We start from the raw sequence: 24,101 nt of genomic DNA on the forward strand, positions 1-24,101 counted from the left end.
TTGTTCCACACACATGTATCAGTGCTATTTTCCTCAACTACTGCTGATGGAGCAGGATCCACATTCTAATCACTCTCTAGATAAAGACATTTCTCCTGAATTCTATACTGGGGCGGCACAGTGGTTAGCACTGTTGCCTCACAGCGCCAGGGACCCAGGTTTGATTCCTGGCTTGGGTCACTGTCTGTGTGGATTCTGCGCATTCTCCCCGTATCTGCGTGGGTTTCCTCTGTGTGCTCCGGTTTCCTCCCACAGTCCAAAAGATGTGCTGGTCAGGTACATTGGCTATGGTCAATTCAACAGACACCGGAGTGTGGCGACTAGGGGAATTTCACAGTAACTTCATTGCAGTGTTAATCTAAGCTTTACTTGTGACTAGTAAATAAACTTTTAACTTTTTCTCCCTCAGTACCCGAACAGGCACCAGAGTGTGGCGATTAGGGGATTTTCATAGTAACTTCGTAATTAATCTTAAACTTTCTTTAGAATATGAAGACCAGAACCCGGTACCAATACTGAGATCATTGAGAATTCTGATTAATCCCCTCCTCTCCATGGTGATTGTTGGTGATCTGTCAGCTTCACTGTTGGGGGTCAACGTCATGACCTGTTAGAGAACCCCAAAAAGGCCCAGGGAAACCAGAGCACCCATCTAAATCAATCCAGAATTGGAAAGAAAGTCAACAACTATTTTTAAATGTCTGAATGAAAGGAATCAATCACGAAGGGCCTATTTCATAAACACAGAATCACACTCATCTACACTATGAAAGGAGGCCATTCAGCCCATCATGCTTAGGCATACTCATTGCTACCCGAACAATTCCAAGCTAATCACGTGGCCCATCATCGTGGAGGCAAAAATAGAAGGTTCCATAAATAAGGAAGTGAAACTGAGTCACAAGCATCACATAATCAATGTAGTGAAAGAACATCATTCTATTCTTCCCCAAGAACTGAAGTCGGGAGAGCAGCAAGAAAGAAACATGCCAGTTTTTAACTCTGCCTCTCTCATGGGATTAAAAAGAAAATTCTCATTCATGAAATGTGAGCATCGCTCGCAAGGCCAACGTTTATTGCCCATTCCTCATTGCCCCTGAGAGAGTGGTGGTGAGACATCGCCTTGAACTGCTGACATCCATCTGACATGGGTACATCCATAGTGCGGAGAATGTTCCAGGTCTTTGATCCAGCGACAGGGAGGGCAGACATTACATTTCTAAGTCACTCTTGGAGGGGAACCTGGTGATGTTCCCATGCTGCCCTTGACCTTCTGGGCAGTAGAGGTTGTGGGTTGGAAGCGGCTGATGATGAATCCTTAGCAAGTTGTTTCAGTGGGTGTTGTAGGTGGTACACACTGCTGACACTATGCATCGGCGGTGGTGGGTGGGATGCCGATCAAGAGGGCTGCTTTGTTCTGGATGGTGGTGAGTTTCTTGAGTGTCGTTGGAACTGCACTCATCCAGACAAGCGAGGAGTATTCCATTAAACTCCTGACTTATGCCCTGTGGATGGTGGACGTGCCTTAGGGAGTCAAGAGCTGAGTTACTCACCTCAAAATTCCCAGCCTCTGACTTGCTTTTGTGGCCACAGTGTTTATATGGCTAATCCAGTTCAGTCTCTGGTAAATGGTAACCACTAGGATGTTGATAGTGGGGGATTCAGCGATGGTAATGCCAAGAGGCGATGGTTAGATTTTGTCTTGTTGAGATGGTCATTGCCTGGCACTTGCATGGCGTGTATGCTACTTGCTATTTCTCAGCCCAAGCTTGAATGTTGTCTAGGTCTTGCTCCATATGGACGTATTTGAGGAGTCGCAAATGATGCTGAACATTGTGCAATCATCAGTAAACATCGACACTCCTGATTATATGCTTGTAATGTCCTAACTATGTTAGGGGTTGTGGGTTTTAAACAAAAAGAAAAGATGTGGTTTGCACAGATTCAAACTAACAACAACAGATTAATTCTAGGACCTCTTGTCTGTACAGAGAACAAACAAAGTAAAACAGCGGTCTCTGCACCACCTGAATGACATCACCATCAAATCATGTGATCAGCTCTTAAAGCAACTATGCAACCATTTAAATATATAACAATGATAGAGGGAGCTGAAGATGGTGGGGAAAGGACATTGCTGTAAGGAACGACAGCAACAACTTCCTGGGACTGAGGTAATTGACCTCAAACAACAATGGCCATTTCCTTTCTGCTGGGCATGGACTCCAGCCAATGGAGAGATTTTTCCCTTATTCCCCCTTGCTTCAATTTTGCTAGTTCTCTTTGATGCCGGACTTGGTCAAGTGCTGTCTTGATATCAAGGGCAGTCACTCTCACATCACCTTATTGTCTAGGGTTCAGCTCTTTAGCAGACCAATGGATGGTAATTGACCAGATTGGATTTACCCTGCCTTTTGTGAACTCCATATCCGGGAAATTCTCCACATTGCCAGATCGATGTTAGTGTTGTAACCATACTTGAGCAACTGGGCTAGGGTATGGCTAGTTCTGGACCAATCTTCAACACTGCAGACAGGCTGTTGTTTGGATCCATAGTCTTTGCTGCATCCAGCGTGCTCACCCATTTCATGTGGAGTGAATTAATTTGTCTAAAGACTGGCATCTGTGCTGATGGGGACCTCAGGAGGAGGCCAAGCTGGATCATCCAGTCAGTACTTTGTGTCAGCCTTGTTGTTTGCACTGATGTGCTGTGCTCCACTGCCAGTGTGGATGGGGATGCCAGTTGCGGAAATGGAGTAGGTACCAGAGTAGTTAAGTCGAGGAAGCAACCTTCAATCCGACTCTTATCCCGCAGGGTATCATTTTAACTTATCGCATTTAACAGAGGTATGGTGCACTCATTGAAAGGCAATTGGAAATATAACAACATAGGGAATAGGAGCAGGAGTAGGCCATTCAGCCCCTTGATCCTACACCCGCCATGCAATTAGATCATGGCTGATTTTCTACCTCAATGACATTTTCCTGCACTATCACCATTTCCCTTGGTGTCTTTACTATCTAGAAATTTATAAATCTCTGTCTTGGACAGATGCAATGACTGAGCCTCCACAGCCCTCTGGGATAGGGAATTCCAAACATTTACCACGCTCTGAGTTAAGAAATACTTTCCCATCTCGGTCCTAAATGGCCGAGCAAACGGTCTTCCATTAACTATCCAGAGTGGGCTCTGATGATATCATTGGGGCCTGACAGTAATTTTTAACCAAGGCCTGAGAGATGAAGCCATTCTGGATTCTCCACAAGACAAACGTAGCAGCAAGGGGACAGGAAAGAGACCCGGAAAAGTCAGTCATTTAAATATTTGTTTGTGGGGCCGAAGTGTTAAGTGTGCTCCTTCAGGCCTGGGTGTCTCCTGTTGTCCCTTCCATGCCTACCTCCAACACCGCCACGTTCCCACCCACCATCGGTACCCCTTTCTCATTGCCTGAAATGTCACTCCGTCTCTCCTGGGTCCCTGGTTCTGGATTGGTTGGATAGCCTTGAACCCAGCTGGTAAGTTGACCCTGTGCTGTACTGTCTTGGTGTGACGTTTGCACATCATTAACACTGAATCCCCTACCTATCAGAAGCGAGATTGCGAATTGCATTGTGTAGGCAATTTTAGGCATGATTACTGAACTTAGTCCATGATCTCATTGGCAATGTGCTGTGGCACCTCCCCGTTACTTAGTAGTCCAGTTAGCTCCATTGTGCACCCTATACTGGCATTAAAAATCTGATTACGCAACGGTGCAGCAGAAATCTTGTTGTCCATTATCAGGACTTGGATTGATGCGAAGATCTCTAATGTTTCGGAAGTGTGCTGGCATCAGCACTTCTGTTTGTTTTAGTAAAACTAATTCCACGGGGGATTTTAGCTGACAGGCTTATCTCTCCAACTCTGAGTGCTATCTCATAGCCTGAGCACTTCCCGGCACTGTGCACAGCAAAGATAAGAATAATGAAGGAAAAGCAGCTTTAGAAGTCACTCAAGGTAAATGAAGCTTTTGAAAGAGCTACTCTTCAGGGATTGGGAATGCTGGAATAGAAATTTCAGGGAAAGCATTCCACAACAACAACAACCAACTTACAATCATATAGTGCCATTAATGCACCAAAGCAGAGACCTAAGAAATTTATTCTGGGTCAAAGCAGGAGATATTTTTTGTTTATTTATTTATGAATGTGGACGTCGCTGGCGAGGCTAGTATTTATTGGCCATCCCTAGTTTCCCTTGATAAGGGTGTTGGTGAGCTGCCTTCTTGAACTGCTGCATTCCCTAAGGTGTTTGTACACCCTCAGTGCTGTTAAGAAGGAACATGGAGATGCTGGTGTAGGACTGAGGTGGGCACAGTAAGAAGCCTCACAACACCAGGTTAAAGCCCAACAAGTTTATTTGGTATCACGAGCTTTTGGAGTGTCGCTCCTTCAACAGGTGATGAAGGAGTAGTGCTCCGAAAGCTCATGATACCGCCTTTAACCTGGTGTTGTGAGACTTCTCACTGTTAAGAAGGGAGTTCAAGGATTTTGGCCCAGTGACCATTAAGGAATGGTGATATATTCCCAAGTCAAGATGGTGAGTGACTCGGAGGAGAATGTCTACCAGGGATTCAGGTGTGCGTGCACTATCTCTGATTTCCTGAACATTTAATCGTTGCCAGTCGGGCAAAGTCAAAAATCCAGATGTGAAATGCATAGCAAAAATCTTGCCTGCTACCTGCTGAAGGAATAATGTTCCTCTGAGTTAGCATAGACCAAAGGGCAGAAGGCCCAGAGTATATTAAAGCTCCTGCGTGCTCTCTGTTCAAAGGTGGATGGTCTGATTACTTTTCCATTCAGGAAAGGAAACTCAATATTTATGGTGCATGTTTAACATCGCAGAACAGGAGGAGGGCTGTGGAGATGCAATGTATTGGTGTATCCAAGTACTCGTTTGTAGAGGAGTAAGACATGTGATTCACCTCCTGATCCACTTCCTTATCCAAATCTCCCAATTCCACAACAAGAGCCCTGACATCTCACAGTGCGTAATTCTGCCCTATTCCAAGAGTGACACAGTGGTTAGCACTGCTGCCTCACAGCGGCAGGGCCTCGGGTTCGATTCTGTCCTTGGATAACTGTGTGAAGTTTACATGTTCTCCCCGTTTCTGCGTGGGTTTCCTCCAGGTGCTCCGGTTTCCTCCCACAGTCCAAGGATGTGCAGGTTAGGTGGATTGGCCCTGCTTAATTGTCTCTTAGTGTCCAAAGATCTGTTGGTTAGGTGGATTAGCCATGGTCAATGCGCGGTTATGAAGATAGGGCGGAGGAGAGTGCCTGGGTGGGGTGCTCTTTTGGAAACTTGGTGCAGATCTGATAGGCCGAATGGCCTTTTTCTGCATTGTGGGGATTCTATGATTCTTCTGGGAGATGCTTTCTAACGCACATTTCTTACACTGATAATTCCAGCTCTGTTTATGATGTGGTTACGTGGGAACCTCCGTCCCTCTGATACCACATGCAGGAGTGCCAATCCTGATCTGTAAGCAGTGAGACATAGCTGTATCAATGTGGAGTTGGGGTGTAGGGACCCTGCTGGATTTCACAATGCAAGAGACTCTTCTATTAAGGCCAGTTAACTTGGCACGGACCAATCCAGTCCTGTTGTGGGGGCTACTGTCCTGGGTTTAACTAATGGTGTAATTCTCCCCATTACCTACTAGGGCTGACTGGCTTCCAGTGGGCATGCTCCCACAACAGCACAGAGGGTTTATCTTATTCTTTCACGGTTTACGGGTTTGCTAAGGCTAACAGTTGTTGCCCATTCCTAATTGCGCTTAAGAAGGTGGTGGTGAGCTGCCACTTCTGGGGTGGGGGGCAGAGAGGGTGAGGAGCAAGTGTTGGGGGAAGAGGCACTGTTGGTGTACTGGCTCTCCAGTGACCGGTTCCTTGTCACAAAATGTCAATGGGTGCCCACCACGTCCATGGGAAGGTCTCGTTCCAGGAAATTGCAACTCTCCTGAGGTAGTGGTGCTCAGACATGTGAGGAGAGCTGATCCTCTGCATGTAGACCACTGGGGTGGGGTATGGAGTTCTCACCTTCTTTCAGCTGGGCATTATCCCCTCTGTCCTGTGAAAAGCCATTTGACTGAGGGAAAAGCTTCTGGTGTTGCCACTGCTGCTGGACCAGCTGATGGTGGTGTGAGTGCTTCTCTGAATCCCCAGCAGGAATGGATGGTGGAAGGGCGAATGAGCGTAGTGGTATTGCCACTGGACTAGTATTCCAGAGACCCAGGTTCGAATCCTGCCATGGCAAGATGACAAAATCTGAATTCAGTAAAAATCTGGAATATGACCATGAAACCATTGTTGTTTGCCCTGTTCTTTAATGTCATTTAGCAAAGGAAATCTGCTGTATATGTGACTCCAGAACCATAGCATTGTGGTTGACTCTTAACTGCCCTCTGAACAAGAGCAGTTGGAGATGGGAAATAAATGGTGGCCCAGCCAGTGACGCCCACATCCCATGAATGAATTAAAAATTGATACATGGTGAGAGCTGGCAATAGCAAAGTACCACAGCAGGTGAATGAAATGCTAGACAGCTGAAGTCCCTGCCATCAGGTTGTCATCACCTCTCATGGTGTCAAAGCACTCTCTGAGAGAAGAGGTGCTTTAAACAGTAGCCCCGCAATGGCCATAGCTGAGGCTCTTCAACATAACTGATCAATACCTTCCCAGTTAGTCAGTTTCAGCGAAGAAGCTCTTCCTTTCGGGTTACTATCTGTGTGGAGTTTGCACGTTCTCCCCGTGTCTGCGTGGGTTTCCTCCGGGTGCTCCGGTTTCCTCCCACAGTCCAAAGATGTGCGGGTTAGGTTGATTGGCCATGATAAATTGCCCCTTATTGTCCTGGGATGCGGAGGTTAGAAGGATTAGCGGGTAAATATGTAGGTTTACGGGGATAGGGCCTGGGTGGGATTGTTGTCAGTGCAGATTCAGGCCTCCTTCTGCACTGTAGGGATTCTATTCTATGATTTCCTGCCATGGTGACCCTAGCGACTTGCTTTCAGGTTGCATCACTGGGAAATCCGGGAATCTGGGTTGGAGCACCTCACAACTGGCTCCATAACTGCCTTGACAACGATCTGATTACTTCCTCCACAGATTGAAGGAAGTTCCCTGCTCCCTTTCAACCCCGCCCAGGGGAATCCCAGAGGAAGGCAGGATCATGTTGGAAATCTGACCTGACGTCAGTTTCTGGGAATTTTTCACCCTTGAACATGTGTCCAATCAGCTGGAAAAATTCTGTGCTCCATCTCTTGGCAGAGATACGTTGTACCTCTACGGTGTCACGCCAATCCGATGACTAATTAATGCAATGATAAATAGATAGAAATCTGCATTATTAATGAGGCAGCTCCAAATTTATTCACTTTCTCAAACTGCGAGATGTTTAATGCAGGATAATCATTCATCTTGCTGCACCAAATTAATATTTTTATTCAGTAATTGGTGTTATCTGTGTAATTGCCTGTTCTTACGAATGGGAGATTGCACTTTCTCTCCATCAGGTCAGATTACATTTCAGCCTGCATTCGTTTAAGAAACTGAAAAGATTTAGTAGGGAATATTGAGCCAGACTTAGTGAATAATTTAATAAGGGAGCATTTCCCTGTGTACCACAGTGAACATAATCTGATAGCAATTCAATGTTTGGTTTGAAAAAAAGAAATCTAACTCATTTGTTAAGCTTATTAGACTTTGGTAGCCTTATCTTTAATAGAATGAGACAGTAATGCATACCTATTCAGAATCCTGTACTTGACTATTACAGTGCTCTCTCAACCTGCCTCCTGTTATCCATCCTGCATAAACTGGAACTCCTTCAAGTCCATGTGCAAAGTCTTGTTTAGCCATCACCCTTCTTGTTGCTTGTCCTAAATTGGCTGTTGGTCTGGCATTTCACAAAGTCCTGTTTGTATTTTCAAATCCCCGTGCCCCCCCATTGCTTCACTCATCCCTATCTCTTAAAGTCTCTCCCAACCCTACACTCCATCAAGAGGTATTCTGGCCTCTTTACCATCTCCCATTTTCCACTTTGCCATTGGTAGCCATGGCAAGGTCCAAAGCTCTGGAATTCCCTCTCTAGCTCTCTCTCTCCCACTTTAAGATGTTTCTGTAAATCCACCTCTTTGACCACGGTTTTAGTCATCTGACCTGATGGGCGGGATTTTACGGCCACACTCGGGCGAGACCGGAAATTCCCACCCGAGGTCAATGGAGATTTTGTTGTCGAACCCTTGCCCGTGCAGATTCTGTGGCAGGTGAGGTGGTAACATCCTGGCCAATATCTCCTAGGTGCCTCAGTGTCAAATTTTGTTTGATAATGCACCTTAGGATATTTTGTTTGGTTAAAGACACGAAAAAGACGTATGCTAAAGTTGTTGACTGATGACAGTAAACTGGTGAAAACCATTACTGGGTAATACTACAGACAAACAGTGGGGTATGTTCATAAAAGAATTGAGCTCAATTGAGGGCTAGTCAGGCTAGGAACTCTGCTTCCTAAATAAAACAGCCTGAGTAAGGAAGATAGGCGAGAGGTTACATAAAACAAAAGGAAAGAACATAGAAATGTGCAAAGAATACTGTAGACCCGTGGGGCTGGCAGATAGAAACAACAGCAAATGAAGACAAGAAAATTAATAAGAGTTGCAGAAGGAAATAACAAAATAAATTTGCAAAGGATATCAAGACTCACCTGAGGAAGGAGCAGTTCATGATTCCAAATACACCTGTTGGATTTTAACCTGGTGTTGTGAGACTCCTTACTGTGCCCACCCCAGTCCAATGCCGGCATCTCCCACATCATGGGCATCAAGATTAATACGCACAGTATTTGCAATGGCATTAGAAAGAGAAATGGAGTTGAGAGTACGCTGGCCAACTAATATTGCAAATGAAAATAGGGTAATGGCAAACTTGTTGAATAATTGCCTTGTGTCAGTCTTCACGAAGAAGAAGAGGATAATATACCTCATATTTCAGAGAAGCTAATAATGAATAAAGGACTGGAACTCACAATGGTTGACTCAATCCATAGAAAAGAATTAGAAAAACGTAATAGTGATGGTTTTCCCCACAGAACTTTAAGGAGGTAGGTGAGGAGATTGTCAATGCTTTTGTCATAATTTTTCAATGAGCTCTCGATTCAGGGAGTGTTTCTTTGTTTGCTGTTATCAATTCACCAGCCTCGTTCAGTAGAGATCCCACATTTACCTTAGCCGCCCACTTCCTATTTATATAGTGTAGGATCTGTTCATTCCTTTAGAAAAGACATAGGCACAACTGGTTCGAAGTGGAAACTTCTTTATTAAGCGTCCTTTATAATTAGCATTTTACAGAGAGCGAAAGATTAATTTTACTGGTAAGAGAGAGAAGCGATCTTGCCTCAAAAGTTTGTGCAGGATTCAAACAGCAACTGAACACCGACTGAACTGAACTGAAAACATATAGATGTTACCACAATATAATTAAATACTTATCTTTGTTATTAAAGAGCTGGGTACAAGCAGTCTCGGGTATAAACAATTGGCGTCTGTGGCCATGAAAGCTTCGGTTTACCTTCTGAGAATGCCTGTTTACCTTACGTTGTACTTTCAGCGAATGCAGTCATGTTTCTAGGCTGAACCCAGAATTCCAAGCTGAATTTTAAAATGTGGGCAAAATTAACTTAAGTTAGCTCAAAGCAGAGCACAATTAGTTACATTAGACAGAAATATCTTAAAATGAAACCTTTTAACTGGGCAAACCATAGTTGAATCCCACATATAGCCATAGAAACTCTTACTGTTTATTTTTATGTTGCATGCAAATTTCTCTCAAAATTCATTTTCTGCCTTCTTATGAGCTTCTTAGTCTTTTGCTGCTGGATCCTAAAAACTTCCCAATTCTCTGGTCTACCACTATCTCTGGCCACTTTGTGTATCTGCTTTTCAATTTAACATTATCCTTGACCTCCTCGAGCTATGGATTTTTCCTTTGTCTTGTGGAATCCCTCTTTTTGATTAGGATAAATTCCTGCTGAGCATTTTGGACCAGCTGTTCGAACATCTGTAACTGCTCATCTACTGACCTGTATCTTAGCTTGTTTACCCAGTTCACCTTGAACAACTCCTTCCTCATACCATTATAATTGCCCTTATCTTCACTCCTCTGTATTAACTCATAAATTGTGTAGCTCTTGGGATAGACTGGATCCCAGGGAAGCCCTGGATCCCAGTTTGAATAGTTGCTAACTTTGTCAGCACTAGCTGCTGTCTCTGAGCTCAGAGTGGGGGGTGTTGCCTTCAACCAATTTTATATCCTTGAATTTTACTCTAATCCTGTCTCGAGTTATCAATCAGACTCTATGGAACCATTAGTGAACTTCCTGCACTTATCTCTCTGTATAAGAGTCTCAATCTGCCAATCATACACTCTCTTCCCAGGAACTGTTAGATAATGTTCTGCACTTATCTCTCGGTGTACAGTTTGCAGCTGTCACTCGAGAACATGCCGGTATCTGCATTCTTACATCAGTCCTCATTTAGTGTCTACTTCCTTTCACTACTCTCCCGTTTACAATGCTCTGTTTTATACTACATTCTGACTGTCCCCAGTGGTGGAATAAAAGAGTTTTCAAATCTCCCTTGTGCTCCCACTGGATTTGGGACAGGCGACAGAAGCAACATTAACCTGCCAGTGATAGTATCACACACGCGCTTGTCGCCAGCAGACTGCAGCCTGAGCTGGGGAGGAGGTGGCAGAGATGGAAGAGTTGGAGCTGGGAGGGAGACAGCACCACATGAAACCCAGGCCCAGTCCTGGTAGTGAGATGGACACAGAGAGGCCAGAAGCAGAGCCCAGGGAGCCAGTGCTAAGGGAGGGCTGGGGGAAAGTCGAGCAAAGCTTGGCCCTGGGACTCATGCCAGATGGAGAATACCGTCCTGGGTCTGCTAATCATATGGAAATGTCAATTTCCATGACATTTCCATATGATACTCAGCAAGAAACTACGAAAGGTCGTGAATGAAGCCCAATCCATCACGCAAACCAGCCTCCCATCCATTGATTCTGTCTACACTTCCCACTGCCTCGGAAAAGCAGCTAATATAATTAAGGACCCCATGCACCACAGACATTCACTCTTCCACCACCTTCCGTCGGGAAAAAAGATACAAAGTCTGAGGTCACGTATCAACAGACTCAAGAACAGCTTCTTCCCTATTGCCATCAGATGTTTGAATGAACCTACCTCGCACTACGTTGATCTTTCTCTGCACCCCAGCTATGACTGTAACACTACATTCTGCACCCTCTCGTTTCCTTCTCTATGAACAGTATGCTTTGTCTGTATAGCGCGCAAGAAACAATACTTTTCACTGTATACTAATACATGTGACAATAATAAATCAGATCAAAGCTCCGCGCTGACGGAGAGCTGATTGCACTAACAAAAAGCGTCTGGGAGACTCGTGAACCTTGCGAAAGGCTCTTGTCTCCCAGTCCGCTTCACTCGAGCCACAAGAATCCCAGCCATAGTCTATGTGTTAAATACGTTTCCTTTAATTGTCTTTACTTCCCAATACCTTATGTTGGGTAGAAAATTTCTCTTGACTGGGAACTCTTGTTACATGGAAGAAACCTGAGCAGCTCATTCAACAGTCTTATTTGTAATATAGCGCAGTGCCACAAATGAAATTGAGACACAGTTTCTCCACAGATTTATTCAATCCTCATGACGCAATGCTGATCTTAATCCAGTTTATTATAACCGCTGCTCGGAAAACATCTTTTAAATCATGAGATGAATCAATACAAAAGCATCTCGACTTACTGCTGCGCAATTTTGTTAAACTTCTAACACCCATTCAGCCAAGAAAGGGTCATTTGTTTCACCGCACATGAGATCATTGTGATTTGATTTGGTCCTACGTAAGGCATTTCCATTACGCTTATGCCCTTTGGTGGTGAGTTCAATCATTGAGTGCACCATTGTGCAAAGACTGACTGGGTAATGGAGGGATGGCAGGATTGGAGCACTGACCCGCACAGCACAAGTATAATGGAAAGATGACAGCATTCTGCAATCAATATAGACATACGAGTGGAGGATGTTATGCCAGAAATTGCACCGTCATATTTTGATACGACTCTGCAGGTGAACACCATACATTGAAGAGGAGAGAGGATGCCAGTTTGTAATCAAATGGAGAGACCACATTGAGTGCAAAGCTTAAACCTCGTGAGTCAGGGATCAGATCCCACTGCCCTTTCTGCTATGAATTTTACTCTAGCTGACCTCCCATGGATAGTCTGGAATCTGTAACATGGTCCTGATGTTTCTATGCTTGAGATGGCAGGATGAATTTGGACATGAGATTTGGCACAAAACAGATAAAATCATGTTAGCCAAACATTATATGAGACACACAATGGGTCTATTGTATTGAAGTCAATGGAATAGAATTCCAGTTGGAATGTAGAACAGGCAACTGATGTGATGCAGATCATTTTGCTGCTTTTTCTTTATTTGTTCACAGGACCAGAGTGTCACTGGCAAGGCCAGCATTTATTGCCCATCCCCGATTGCCCATGTTTAGCTTTATCGTCAACTTGGCAAGTTAAAGCCAAGAAATCCCTTTGAAACAGTGACTTGAATCAGTGCATCCTGAAGCTGGCCAAAGTTAATTGTTGACGTAAACATGTGTTAAGTAGATGACTTTTATGTAGATGAGTTTTTTCTGCCGTGTCGCACATTAGAAAATGGCCAGATTCTTCACAACAGGCCCTGATTTCCAGGGCCTTCACTCAATGGGAATGGGATAATAGTGAACTGGAAAGGATCAATTTCTTCCTCCCAAAGTGGATGCTGCCATATATATAGGGGCCTTGTTATCGTATCCACAAAGGACCCAGGGCATCATTAACAGATCTCTGCATGGGCTTCATGGAATTCAAGTTTCCCCGGTGAGCAAACTCAATGAGACATGAGCAGCGGGCATTTCAGATCCGTGCTCGCAGTCTGGACTGGGGTTATGTCATTCTGGAGCACTGGTTTGAGTTAGTGTAAGTCTCGGACATGACCCTTTCCTTTATTTCAATAAAGCGGAGGACTGGCCTTGGCCAGGTTGCGATAGACCTCAACACGGGCTGCTCTGAAGCCTGCCCCTCTCAGGCAGTAACCTATTTTCAATATGGTAACCCGGCTCCAATGACCTCTGCGGGACCCGCATACAATTTTGGTGCACTGATGGGCAAAGCGCGAGCCACACAGATTATATTCAATGCTACCAGAGGCAGAACTGCTGACCCAGTGATCCTTAAAGGTGGGCCAGTGTTGGCCATTCAGAAAAGGGGAAGTATAAGATTTCCTTTTTGAAACTTTTACACGGCCAGGACAGGCATGCCCAGGCTTTTCGTGCCCTTCCCCCAAATGCAAACATTCACCTCCACTGTTGCCCCCTGTCCAACCACTTTGATAATACAGCTGAGGTCATCCAAGCATTGGAATCTGTTTCATATTGAATTGGAAGCAAATTATGATTGACTCCACAGGAGTCTTCAGCAAATAATAACTAGACTTGTTTCTCTTTGTGCCTGTCACACTGGGAAACGTCAGAATGGAAATACACTTCTTCCATTTCAAATTACTTTGAACTTTGGAAAGGCTCAGAGGGTTTTTTTTTGCCAGGAGCCAGCTGTCAAAATTCAATACACAAAGACAAAGCAGGCAAGGTACAAGAGAGCTAAAAAGTTTTTTATTTCTAAAAGTTTATTTATTATTGTCACAAGTAGGCTTACATTAACACTGCAATGAAGTTACTGTGAAAATCCCCTACTCGCCACACTCCGGCACCTGTTCAGGTACACGGAGGGAGAATTTAGCATGGCCAATGCACCTAAGCAGCATGTCTTTCAGACTGTGGGAGGAAACCGGAGCACCCGAAGGAAACCCACGCAGACACGGGGAGAATGTGCAGACTCCGCACAGACAGTGACCCAAGAATCGAACCCGGGTCGCTGGCGCTGTGAGGCAGCAGTGCTAACCACTGTGCCACCGTGATGGAAGCCTAAAGCATCTGCGAATATGTGGCAGCTGAACCCAACATCCGAATCCCTGTTTGATGACTGGTCAAATGGAAGTGGTGTTTCATGTGGTGGCAGAGTGATGCAGGGCAGTATGTAGCAGGATTGAAATGAGGAGAGTTGAAGGAGCAATGAATGATTTACTCTGATGGTTCACATGAGCACACACTTTGCACCTGGCTCCCAGCTGACTGAAATTGCGTTCCCGCCAGCATTGCCAGGAAGTTATCTGAGAGTTTGACTCATTGATGCTCACTCTACATCACAACGATGGCTGCACTTTAACTTCATGCACTGGCTATAAAGCACTCTGAATCCCACCATGTCCTTTGGATCTTGTACTGTAAATCAATGTTCTTTCATTTTTGCTTTCAAATTAAAAGCCTTAAAGGTACTGGAAAACACAGAGTGCAATGTTTAGCCAACACTAATTTTTATGTTGCTTTTGTTATGTTGCACGCTTTCGGTGGAATCCTGCGCTCTCCCCTACCCCGATGCCAAGGGGGGTCCTTAAGAGGGCAATTAATGCCTGGTTAAAGGCCTCATTCCACCACCCATTGGGGGAGGATGGCAATGCAGAGAGACTACTGCTGTAAGAGGTTGCCTCAGGGCTCCCAAAGTAACGAGGTTTAAACAATAGAAATTTTTTTAAGTGCTTTGGAATAAAAGCAACTGACAGCTTTCTACAAGCCCAGATGCTGGATGAACTGGTAATATAACCAGGCAGGAGTAGACCTAAGCTGGTTGTTGCCCATCTACACTCCAGTTGTAGCTGGACAGAAACTCATTCATTACCAGTTTTGTGTTTCAAGGCTCTGGTACCAGCTACTGTGGGTGGACAACATCCATGGCATTCCAGTATTCCATGGTACCGGGATTACTGGCTTGTCCCTTGGGGGAAGTGGTGGGGTGGCGGAGGGGTGGGTGGGTGAGGGTCTGGGGGGTGGTGGTGGTTCTAGGTTGCGGCTGCAGCGTGGGTTCTTCGTTCACTTGCTGATCAAAAACCCGGCACTGAACAGCCAACATCCTGCCCTTTCTGCTGATTTTTCTCCCTCGCGACCCCAGCATGCCACCCCCTCCTGCCATTACTCATGTCTGGCCTGAGATCCAGCAACAATCAGAGGCCTTGGGTGGTGCAATACCTAATGTAGCCAGTATCTCCCAGTGGCAGTGCAATCCAGTAAAGATGCCAGCCTCTGGTCGGTGGCTGTTGGCGAGGGGGGCTTCCACCCCCGGGTCCTTGATCCCAGAGGAAGGCCTATCCCTGACCTGTTAAGTGCCTGATTGGAACAAGATGTGATAGGCCTTCCCAAGAAGAGTTGATTCTAGTGGCAGCTCAGTCGCCTGTTTTCTCCGCAAGATTCCATTGTTTGTTTTGAAACAATAGACTGAAGAAGATAAAAATGTCACTTGAAAAATATTGGGAGAGTTTAATCATTTTATTTTTTGATGTTCAGCTGTTGTGGCTATTAGTGTTATTGACTGAACTACAAACATTGTTTTTAATATGTGATTTTTAATAAATTGTGATTCATTACGAGGGGCTACAGAAAATTGGCTGAACTTCAAATAAATACACTTCTGGGATAGCAACTTTATCGAGAGCAATATTTATAGTTATTTAAACCCATTACTGGCCCTGGTACCAAACTCACCCTTCCTCCATTCCACTTGAACAACTTGTATTCATAACATTGTAAAACATTTCGAGGCACTTCACAGGAGCGTTGAAAAATTTGGCATTGAAACACCACCTCCTCCTGAGGTCCCCAGCATCACGGTCTTCAGCCAATTCAATTCATGCCACATAATATCAAGAAACAGCTGAAGGCGCTGGATACTGCAAAGGCTCTGAGCCCTAACTACATTCCGGCAATAGCACTGAAGACTTGTGCTCCAGAACTTGCTGCATCCCAAGCCAAGCTGTTCCAGTGCAGCTGCAACACTGGCATGTAACCGACAATGTGGATAATTACCCAGGTATATGTCCAGTATGCAAAATACATGATAAATCCAACTCGGTCAATTACTGCCCATCAGTCTACTTTCGGTCATCAGTAAAGTGATGGAAATGGGTCATCAACAGTGCAACCAAGCGGCACTTGCTTAGCAATAACCTGCTCACTCATGCTCAGTTTGTGTTCCGCCAGGGTCACTGGACTCCTGACCTCATTACAGTCTTGTTTCAAATATGGACAAAAGAGACTTTGTCCACCAGCAGTGAGGTGAGAATGAAGGCAGCTGCACAAGAAATACTTCCAACTCCGATTTGAAATATACAGAATGGACTTTAGCTTGTCAAAGAACTGAGAGATGGTTTAAAGTTTTTTTTAGTTTATTTATTAGTGTCACACGTAGGCTTACATTAACACTGCAATGAAGTTACTGTGAAAATCCCCTAGTCGCCACACTCCAGCACCTGTTCAGATACACTGAGGGAGAATTTCGCATGGCCAATGCACCTAACCAGCCTTTCGGACTGTGGGAGGAAACCGGAGCCCATGGAGGAAACCCATGCAGACACGGGGAGAAAATGCAAACTCCACACAGAGGTGACCCAAGCCGGGAATTGAACCCAGGTCCCTGGCTCTGTGAGGCAGCAGTGCTAACCACTGTGCCACCATGCTGCTCCTTGGTATGGACTTTGTAAGGAGCACAAATGCAGAAGGGTGTAATGGTGTGTGTGTTCATTAGGGACTAAATTACATTTATAGGATGCTATCACAACATCCCTGAGACATCTCAGTAGTGTACTGAAGTGGCTGTCTGAAGAGACCAGTTCACTGAATCTTCAGTGCATGCTAATCATGGTTTGTAGAGAGCAATATTAGTCAATGTTGGCTTAGTGTTGAACCCTGCACCAATGTGTTACATTAATCTGCTGATGTTTATCTCCTGTCTTTACTTCCGTATGAATATAGGCTGTATTTTTTATTGCAGTTAAGATTCCAAGTCGAAGAACCTACATTGATCCAGAAACTTGCGAAGACCCCATCCAAGCAGTGCAACTTTTTGCCAAAGAATTGGACCTTTCCTGTATCAAAATTGAGAGAGTTATTGGAGGAGGTATTGACTGTTTTGTTACATTTTCCACATAGAGAAAGAGGTAATTGGAAGTGTATCTAAAATCAGACTCGAGACACTGATACTGGAAACAGTTTGAGTGAGAGCTGGATGCATCATAAAGCAGTGACTTTATAGATCAGCTGCTCTATAGGGAAGAACAGGTAGTGATTTGTCACATACGTCGCCAGTCCAACATGTTCAAAGTGACAGATCTCTGGGAGCATGTCACTTGTTCAGCTTTTTGGTTGGCCTTGGAGCAGGAAGATGTAAACAAGGAGAGGGGTCTCCTAACATTTGCAAAGTCAGTGTTTGCAAAACTGTTTTTTGTTCAGTAGTTGCAGAATATCCATTCAGCCCAGTGAGTGTGAATTCACATCACCCATCAGTATGTGAAAGCTTATTCCTATCGCGTGTACAATCATAGATTCCCCATAGTGCAGAAGGAGGCTATTCGGCCCATCGAGTCTGCACTGACTCTCAGAAGGAGTATCTTACTCAGGTCCTGTCCCTGTAACCCCATATATATACCCTGCTAACCCCACTAACTGACACATCTTGGGACACTAAGGAGCAAGTTACCATGGCTAATCCTGCTAACCCGCACATCTTTGGACACTAAGGGGCAATTTAGCATGGCCAGTCCATCTAACCTGCGCATCTTTGGACTGAGGGAGGAAACAGGAGCACCCAGAGTAAACCCACATGGAGAACATGCAGACTCCACACAGACAGTCACCCAAGGCTGGAATTGAACCTGGGTCTTTGGCGCAGTGAGGCAGCAGTGCTAGCCACTGTGCCACCGTGCCGCCACCCATAATGGCAATCCCCATCTCCCAAGTACCTGCAAAGCCACATCCTGCACCCTGCTCCAAGACACCCCGCCCCACCTCATCTTACATAAACCCATATAGTGGAAAGAGCCTTGACGAAGTTTGTTGTCTCCTGCAGGGGAGTTTGGGGAAGTTTGCAGAGGCTGTCTTAAGCTGCCAAGTAAGAGAGAGCTTCCTGTGGCCATCAAAACCCTGAAAGTTGGCTGTTCAGAAAAACAGAAGCGCACCTTCCTGACAGAAGCAAGTATAATGGGGCAGTTTGATCACGCGAACATCATCCGGCTCGAAGGAGTTATCACTAGAGGTAGGTATTTCAGTGGGGCAATGCCTGTTACTTCAAACATCTCTGCCATTGCGTATCAATTATAATTGTATAATATATACGACATAGCAATTCAAGGGGGACATTGAGGCAAATGGTAATTTCACTCAACTAATGCCCAGTCTGATGCTCTGGGGACATGGGTTCAAATCCTGGGATGGCAACTGGTGGAACTTGATTTGAATTCATACACCTGGAACTGAAAACTAGCCATAGAAATCATAGAATCCCTACAGTGAAGAAGGAGGCCATTCGGCCCATCGAGTCTGCACCAACCCCAATCCCACCCAGGCCCTATTCCCATAACCCCACGTATTTACTCTGCTAATCCCTCTAATTTACGCATCCTGGGACATTAAGGGGCAATTTAGCATGACCAATGCAGCTAACCCACCCATCTTTGGACTGTAGGAGGAAACTGGAGCACCCGGAGGAAACCCACGTAGACAGGGGGAGAACGTGCAGATTCCACACAGACAGTGACCCAAGTCGGGAATTGAACCCAGGTCCCTTGAGCTGTGAGGCAACTGTGCTAACCACTGTGCCACTGTGTCTCAGTAACAGAGATTATGAGACAATCATCACTTATCATTAAAAACCCATCTGATTCACTAATGTCTTTTCGAGAAGGAAATCTTACCTGCTGTGGCCTACGTGGGACTCCATGTATTTGTGTTTGACCCTTAACTGTCCTCTGAAATGGCCTCAGAAGCCACTCAGTTCAAGGGCAATTAGGAATGGGCAACAAATGCTGGCCTTGCTGGTAACACCCACATCCCATGAAAGGATTAAAAAAACATAGAATCCCCACCGTGCAGGAGGAGCTCATTCGGCCCATCGAGTCTGCACTGATCACAATCCCACCCAGGCCCCACTCCACATATTTACCCTGCTAATCCCCCTTACACTAGGGTCAATTTAGCATGGCCAATCAACCTAACCCGTACATCTTTGGACTTAAAATTCTAAAATGAAACATGTATGGTATAAGGAAATGGACAGAATTTAAAATGTCTAAGCTTGAAGTTGAATCACTTAAAGTTATTTTCTAATAATTCTACAACGTGTGTTTTTCAATAGTGGGTAAATTATGTACAAATCAGATTAATTCTTTGGAACGTCTCATTGTGGTTCGATTGGAATGACTGAAATTCAATGGGATGGTGTCTGTACTGTTACTATGGTGATACTTAGTCAGGAGGAACATTAATGATCAGTTGCATGGATGAGGTGGGACTTTCTGCAGCTCAACATTGGCAAGGCCGAAGACATCAGAGGCGTGAAATTCAGATCCGTTGTGCCCCTGGAAATGGCACGACAGAACAGAAGCCGGAGGCCTTTTGAGTGGGCTGCACAGTACCTCCAGCTGCTCCTGGTGTGACCTGCCTGGCATCCCGTGCTGGGAAGTTTGCTTGAGCCCAGTGTCCCGTGTATGCCAGAAACCAGAAAGGTGGTGCCCCCAAGATGCCAGTCAGCCCTACAGGCTGATCCATGGCTCTCTTTACAAACTTGCGCCAGGCAAGTACAATCATTGTATATGCTTTTCACTGACTAAAGATCATGTTGGCTACAACCGGGGCTAGCTTTACTTAAAGACTTGGAGATCCAAATTGCAACTCAGGTCATTTATTGTCTGCTGTTGCAAAGTTTCTAAAGTATATGGAGTCTTTTGGGAGGCTTTGGGATGAGTTTCTGGATTTGACAGGGATTTTTTTTTAATTAATTCAAGTGATATGGGTGTCGTTGGCTGGGCCAACATTTATTGCCCATCTTTAATTGCCCCGAGAGTGTCGCTGGCTGACTAGGCCAGCATTTATTGCCTTTGGGAGTGTTGCTGCAACTCCACAGGAGGGAAACAGGGTTTGGTGAGTTTTCCACAGGACTTGTGGGAGGAGCAGTGTCAGTGCCTCTGGATCAGCAGCATAATAGAGATGGAACAGAGGCTGCGGAGAGGATGAGTAAGTGTGATGCCCTCTACCAAGTTGGAGCCGCACTGCCAATGCTCCTTGTCAGTGACAGGAGGCTAAACGCCTACCCAGAATCTCATTTGGCTCCCTTGACAGAATTTTCTTGCATCCCACTCCGTTGAAGTCCTCATCTGAATCTGCTGCAGCAGAACTGATTTGTGACTTTGCCCTCGGGGTTGGGGGGAGCTGATGCAGTTAATGTCCTTTCCCCCTGGCCTGTCTGCAGCTCACTTGTTCCCAGAAGATTCAACACATGCAAATCTCAACTTGCTGCTTGCCTTTAAGCTACGTGCAGTGCCAATATTTTGGCTGGTGGCGGTGAGTGCCAGATCAAACGACGGGGCTTCTTCATGTTTGCTGGACTGTTGCTGTCTCTCCTAGGTGTGCTGCTTTCTCGGAGAGTCGGTGCAGACTCGATGGGCCAAATGCCTCATTCTGCACTGCAGGGATTCTATGGTTCACACATTGGCCACACATTGCCTTTCTGTGCATTCCTTCACAGAGCCTTAAGGGGAGGCAATGGCGTAGTGGTATTGTCGCTGGACGAGTAATTCAGAGATCCAACGTAATGCTCTGGGGGACCTGGTTCGAATCTCACCACGGCCGATGGTGAAATTTGAATTCAATAAAAATCTGGAATTAAAAGTCTAATGAAGACCATGTTGACTGCCACAAAAAAAACCCTGTCTGGTTCACTAATGTCCTTTAGGAAAGCAAATCTGTACCCATTGCATGGTCTGGCCTACATATGACTCCAGATCCACAGTAATGCCCTCTCAGTTCAAGGGCAATTAGGGATGGACAAAAAATGTTCAGCCAGCAATGCCCACATCCAGTGAATTAAAAAAATCATTTTGCCACATGACAGGAAGGCTGGGATCACACTGGGGAGGTTAGGAAGCAAATCTTCAAGTTGTTGCCTGATTGGAGGATGATGAAGAAAGATTGGTTAGGCTGTGGTTGTTTTCATTGAACATTGAAGGCTGAGGGGAGATTTAATTCACGTGTATAAAATGATGTGACGTTTAGCTAGAGTGCACATGAAGAACTTATCTGACGAAGAGTTATCCTGACTCCAAACGTTGGCTCTATTCTCTCTCTACAGATGCTGTCAGTCCTACTGAGTTTCTCCAGCATTTTCTGTTTTAAGAATCATAGAATCCTATGGTACAGAAGGAGGCCATTCAGCCCATCAAGTCTGCACTGACAACGATAGCATCCAGGCCCTATCCCCCTAACCCCACATTTTTACCCCGCTTATTCCCCTATCAATAACGGACAAGTTAGCATGGCCAATCCAGCTTTGGACTGTGGGAGGAAACCGGAGCACCCAGAGGAAACCCACGCAGACACTGGGAGAACATGCAACTTCACACAGATAGTGACCCAAACCAGGAATCGGAATTGGGTCCCTGGCGCTCTGAAGCAACAATGCTAATCACTGTGACACCGTGCCACCCATCACTGGGCCACCGTGCAGCTTCACCATTGCAGATTCCAGCATCTGCAGTATTTTGCCAAATTCTGCATTTGCGCTGGCAGTGGTAGCGGGGCGAACGAGATTGGAGAATCCCGACCATTGTCTTAAAATTCGCAATTAACACACAATTTCTCCTTTTCATTATTGCATCATTTACCGATAAATCTCTTTCCAAAAATGTTGAATTCTGTGATCATAGAATCATAGAAGCCCTACAGTGCAGAAAGAGGCCATTTGGCCCATCGAGTCTGCACCGATCATAATCCCACCCCGGCCCTACCCCCTTATCCCTACATATTTACCCGCTAATCCCTCTAACCTACGCAACTCAGGACACTAAGGGGCAATTTTAGCATGGCCAATCAACCTAACCCGCACATCTTTGGACTGTGGGAGGAAACCGGAGCACCCGGAGGAAACCCACGCAGACACGAGAAGATTGTGCAAACTCCACACAGACAGTGACCCAAGCCGGGAATCGAACCCAGGTCCCTGGAGCTGTGAAGCGGCAGTGCTAACCACTGTGCTACCGTGCCGCCCCGTGATGTTAGACCAATAATATCAAAGGGACGCCCCGTGATGTTAGACCAATATCAAAGAGACGCCCAACATCCCAAGCCTTATTTCACTCATCATGCTGCTTGTGTACAAACTGCAAGATTTATGCTGTGCTCCAAGATGGATTCTCACCCGAATGCACAAAATATTAGGTGTCGCTAATTTTTCAAAATTATTTAATTTTTACTTTTTTTTTTGTTTTTGCTGTGGCTGCAAACTCATTGCAATGATGCATTTGACTGTCAGCATAGCCCTGCAGTTTGTAAATGGAAAATGCTTTTTGTCCAGTATCTACCATTTTTCACTGTGTGTTTTGTATTGTTACAGATCATTAACTTTGTGATTTTTCCATTTGCAGGTAAACCCATGATGATTGTAGTCGAATACATGGGAAACGCAGTATTGGACTCCTTCTTGAGGGTAAGGCATCAGATTTATTTGGCATTTTTGAGCCAAATAGCTTCTAAAACGAATTGCCTTTGTACCAAACAGCAACCCATAGCACCACATGTCAATGAGATACAGTGCAATCCCTCACTCCCTTCGAGTTGGTCGCCTGTTTGTGCTGTAGTTTTTCTATGTTTCTATGGTCTAGAAGGTAGGGATGTGTTCGGCACAACTTGTGGGCCGAAGGGCCTGTTTGTGCTGTAGTCTTTCTATGTTTCTATATACCTGAAGAAAGACCACCTTAATTCCTTTTCTTTTCCAAAAGGTACCTATCCTTGCCTGAAAAACATTCAATGAGGTAGCCTCAACCTCTGTCTAGAGTGAAGGGAAAAGCAGAAAGGAGAATTCCTGGCATCTCTTACATGACATTTTGGACCAAATCTTCAGATATGGGTTGGGGGGGGTGCTCTAACAAGTGCCATTGCTGATGCACCTTGGGACCTTGAGGAAGTCCTGACATACACACCTCCATGATACTTAAGTGAAGGTTAAAGCTTTGATTGCTGGTTTTACCCAGCCCAGATTGCTATGTCATTCCAACCACAGTGGGATCACATGGTCTGAACGATAGAGATTTGGTCCTTTTGAGCTAAATTTTACCCTGGTTTTTACTTAGCGATTTTCACTTGCGGTATGAAACCAGCAAAACATTAACTAAAGCATTCTATAATCCACAGCAATGGTCACTGCTGCCCAGATAATGTTCGCTACCCCCCAGCAATGCCCGAACAATGTTAACCTCCCCAATCCCACAAATCCACCAACAGTATTCCAATATAAACTGCTGCCGCACTCCTGGCCTGGCAACTTTTACCTCCTTCCTGGATGCTACTCAACCCCTGCTGCATCACAATAAGTGCTCACCACCACAGATAGTACGCACCACCACCCCATGGACAGTGCTCATCCCCACTGCTACAGACAGTGCCCACCCTCACAGACAGTACCTACCCCCTACGGACAGTGCTCACCTGCACTCCCCACAGACAGTGTTCTCCCCAACCCCCACGGAGAGCGCTTACTCCACCCCCACTGTGCTCATCCACAACCCCACCTGCACCCTGGATAATACTTAACCCCTCACCTCCCCTCCCACACCCCATCTTATCCCTGGCCCCTGTCTGGCTGATATCAGAAGAGTCAGAGTTGTTGGAGAGCGGGGTGACTGGGCATTTGTGAGGTGAGGGACGGTATGAGGGGCTGAGCATTGCTGGGGGTGAGAGAGGAAAGAGGAGGGTAAAGAGAATGAGGAAGCAGGTGGGCAATTTCAGGGTTTAGAGGGGGGCGAATATTGTCGGAGGGTGAGGGAGGTAAGTACTATC

At 45.5% G+C, this 24,101-nt stretch overlaps 1 protein-coding gene across 1 annotated transcript in view; it reads left to right on the plus strand.

Moving 5' to 3' along the window:
* Nucleotides 1-24,101, plus strand: part of epha10 (EPH receptor A10) — a 582,772-nt gene that overhangs the window by 524,091 nt on the left and 34,580 nt on the right. The window contains exons 10-12 of the mRNA XM_078237784.1: nt 17,050-17,175; nt 18,124-18,309; nt 22,691-22,752. Coding sequence (XP_078093910.1) covers nt 17,050-17,175; nt 18,124-18,309; nt 22,691-22,752 — 374 coding nt within the window. The remainder of the gene's footprint in view (nt 1-17,049; nt 17,176-18,123; nt 18,310-22,690; nt 22,753-24,101) is intronic.

The sequence above is a fragment of the Mustelus asterias genome, chromosome 21, assembly GCF_964213995.1.
Source record: "Mustelus asterias chromosome 21, sMusAst1.hap1.1, whole genome shotgun sequence".
Lineage (NCBI taxonomy): Eukaryota > Metazoa > Chordata > Chondrichthyes > Carcharhiniformes > Triakidae > Mustelus > Mustelus asterias.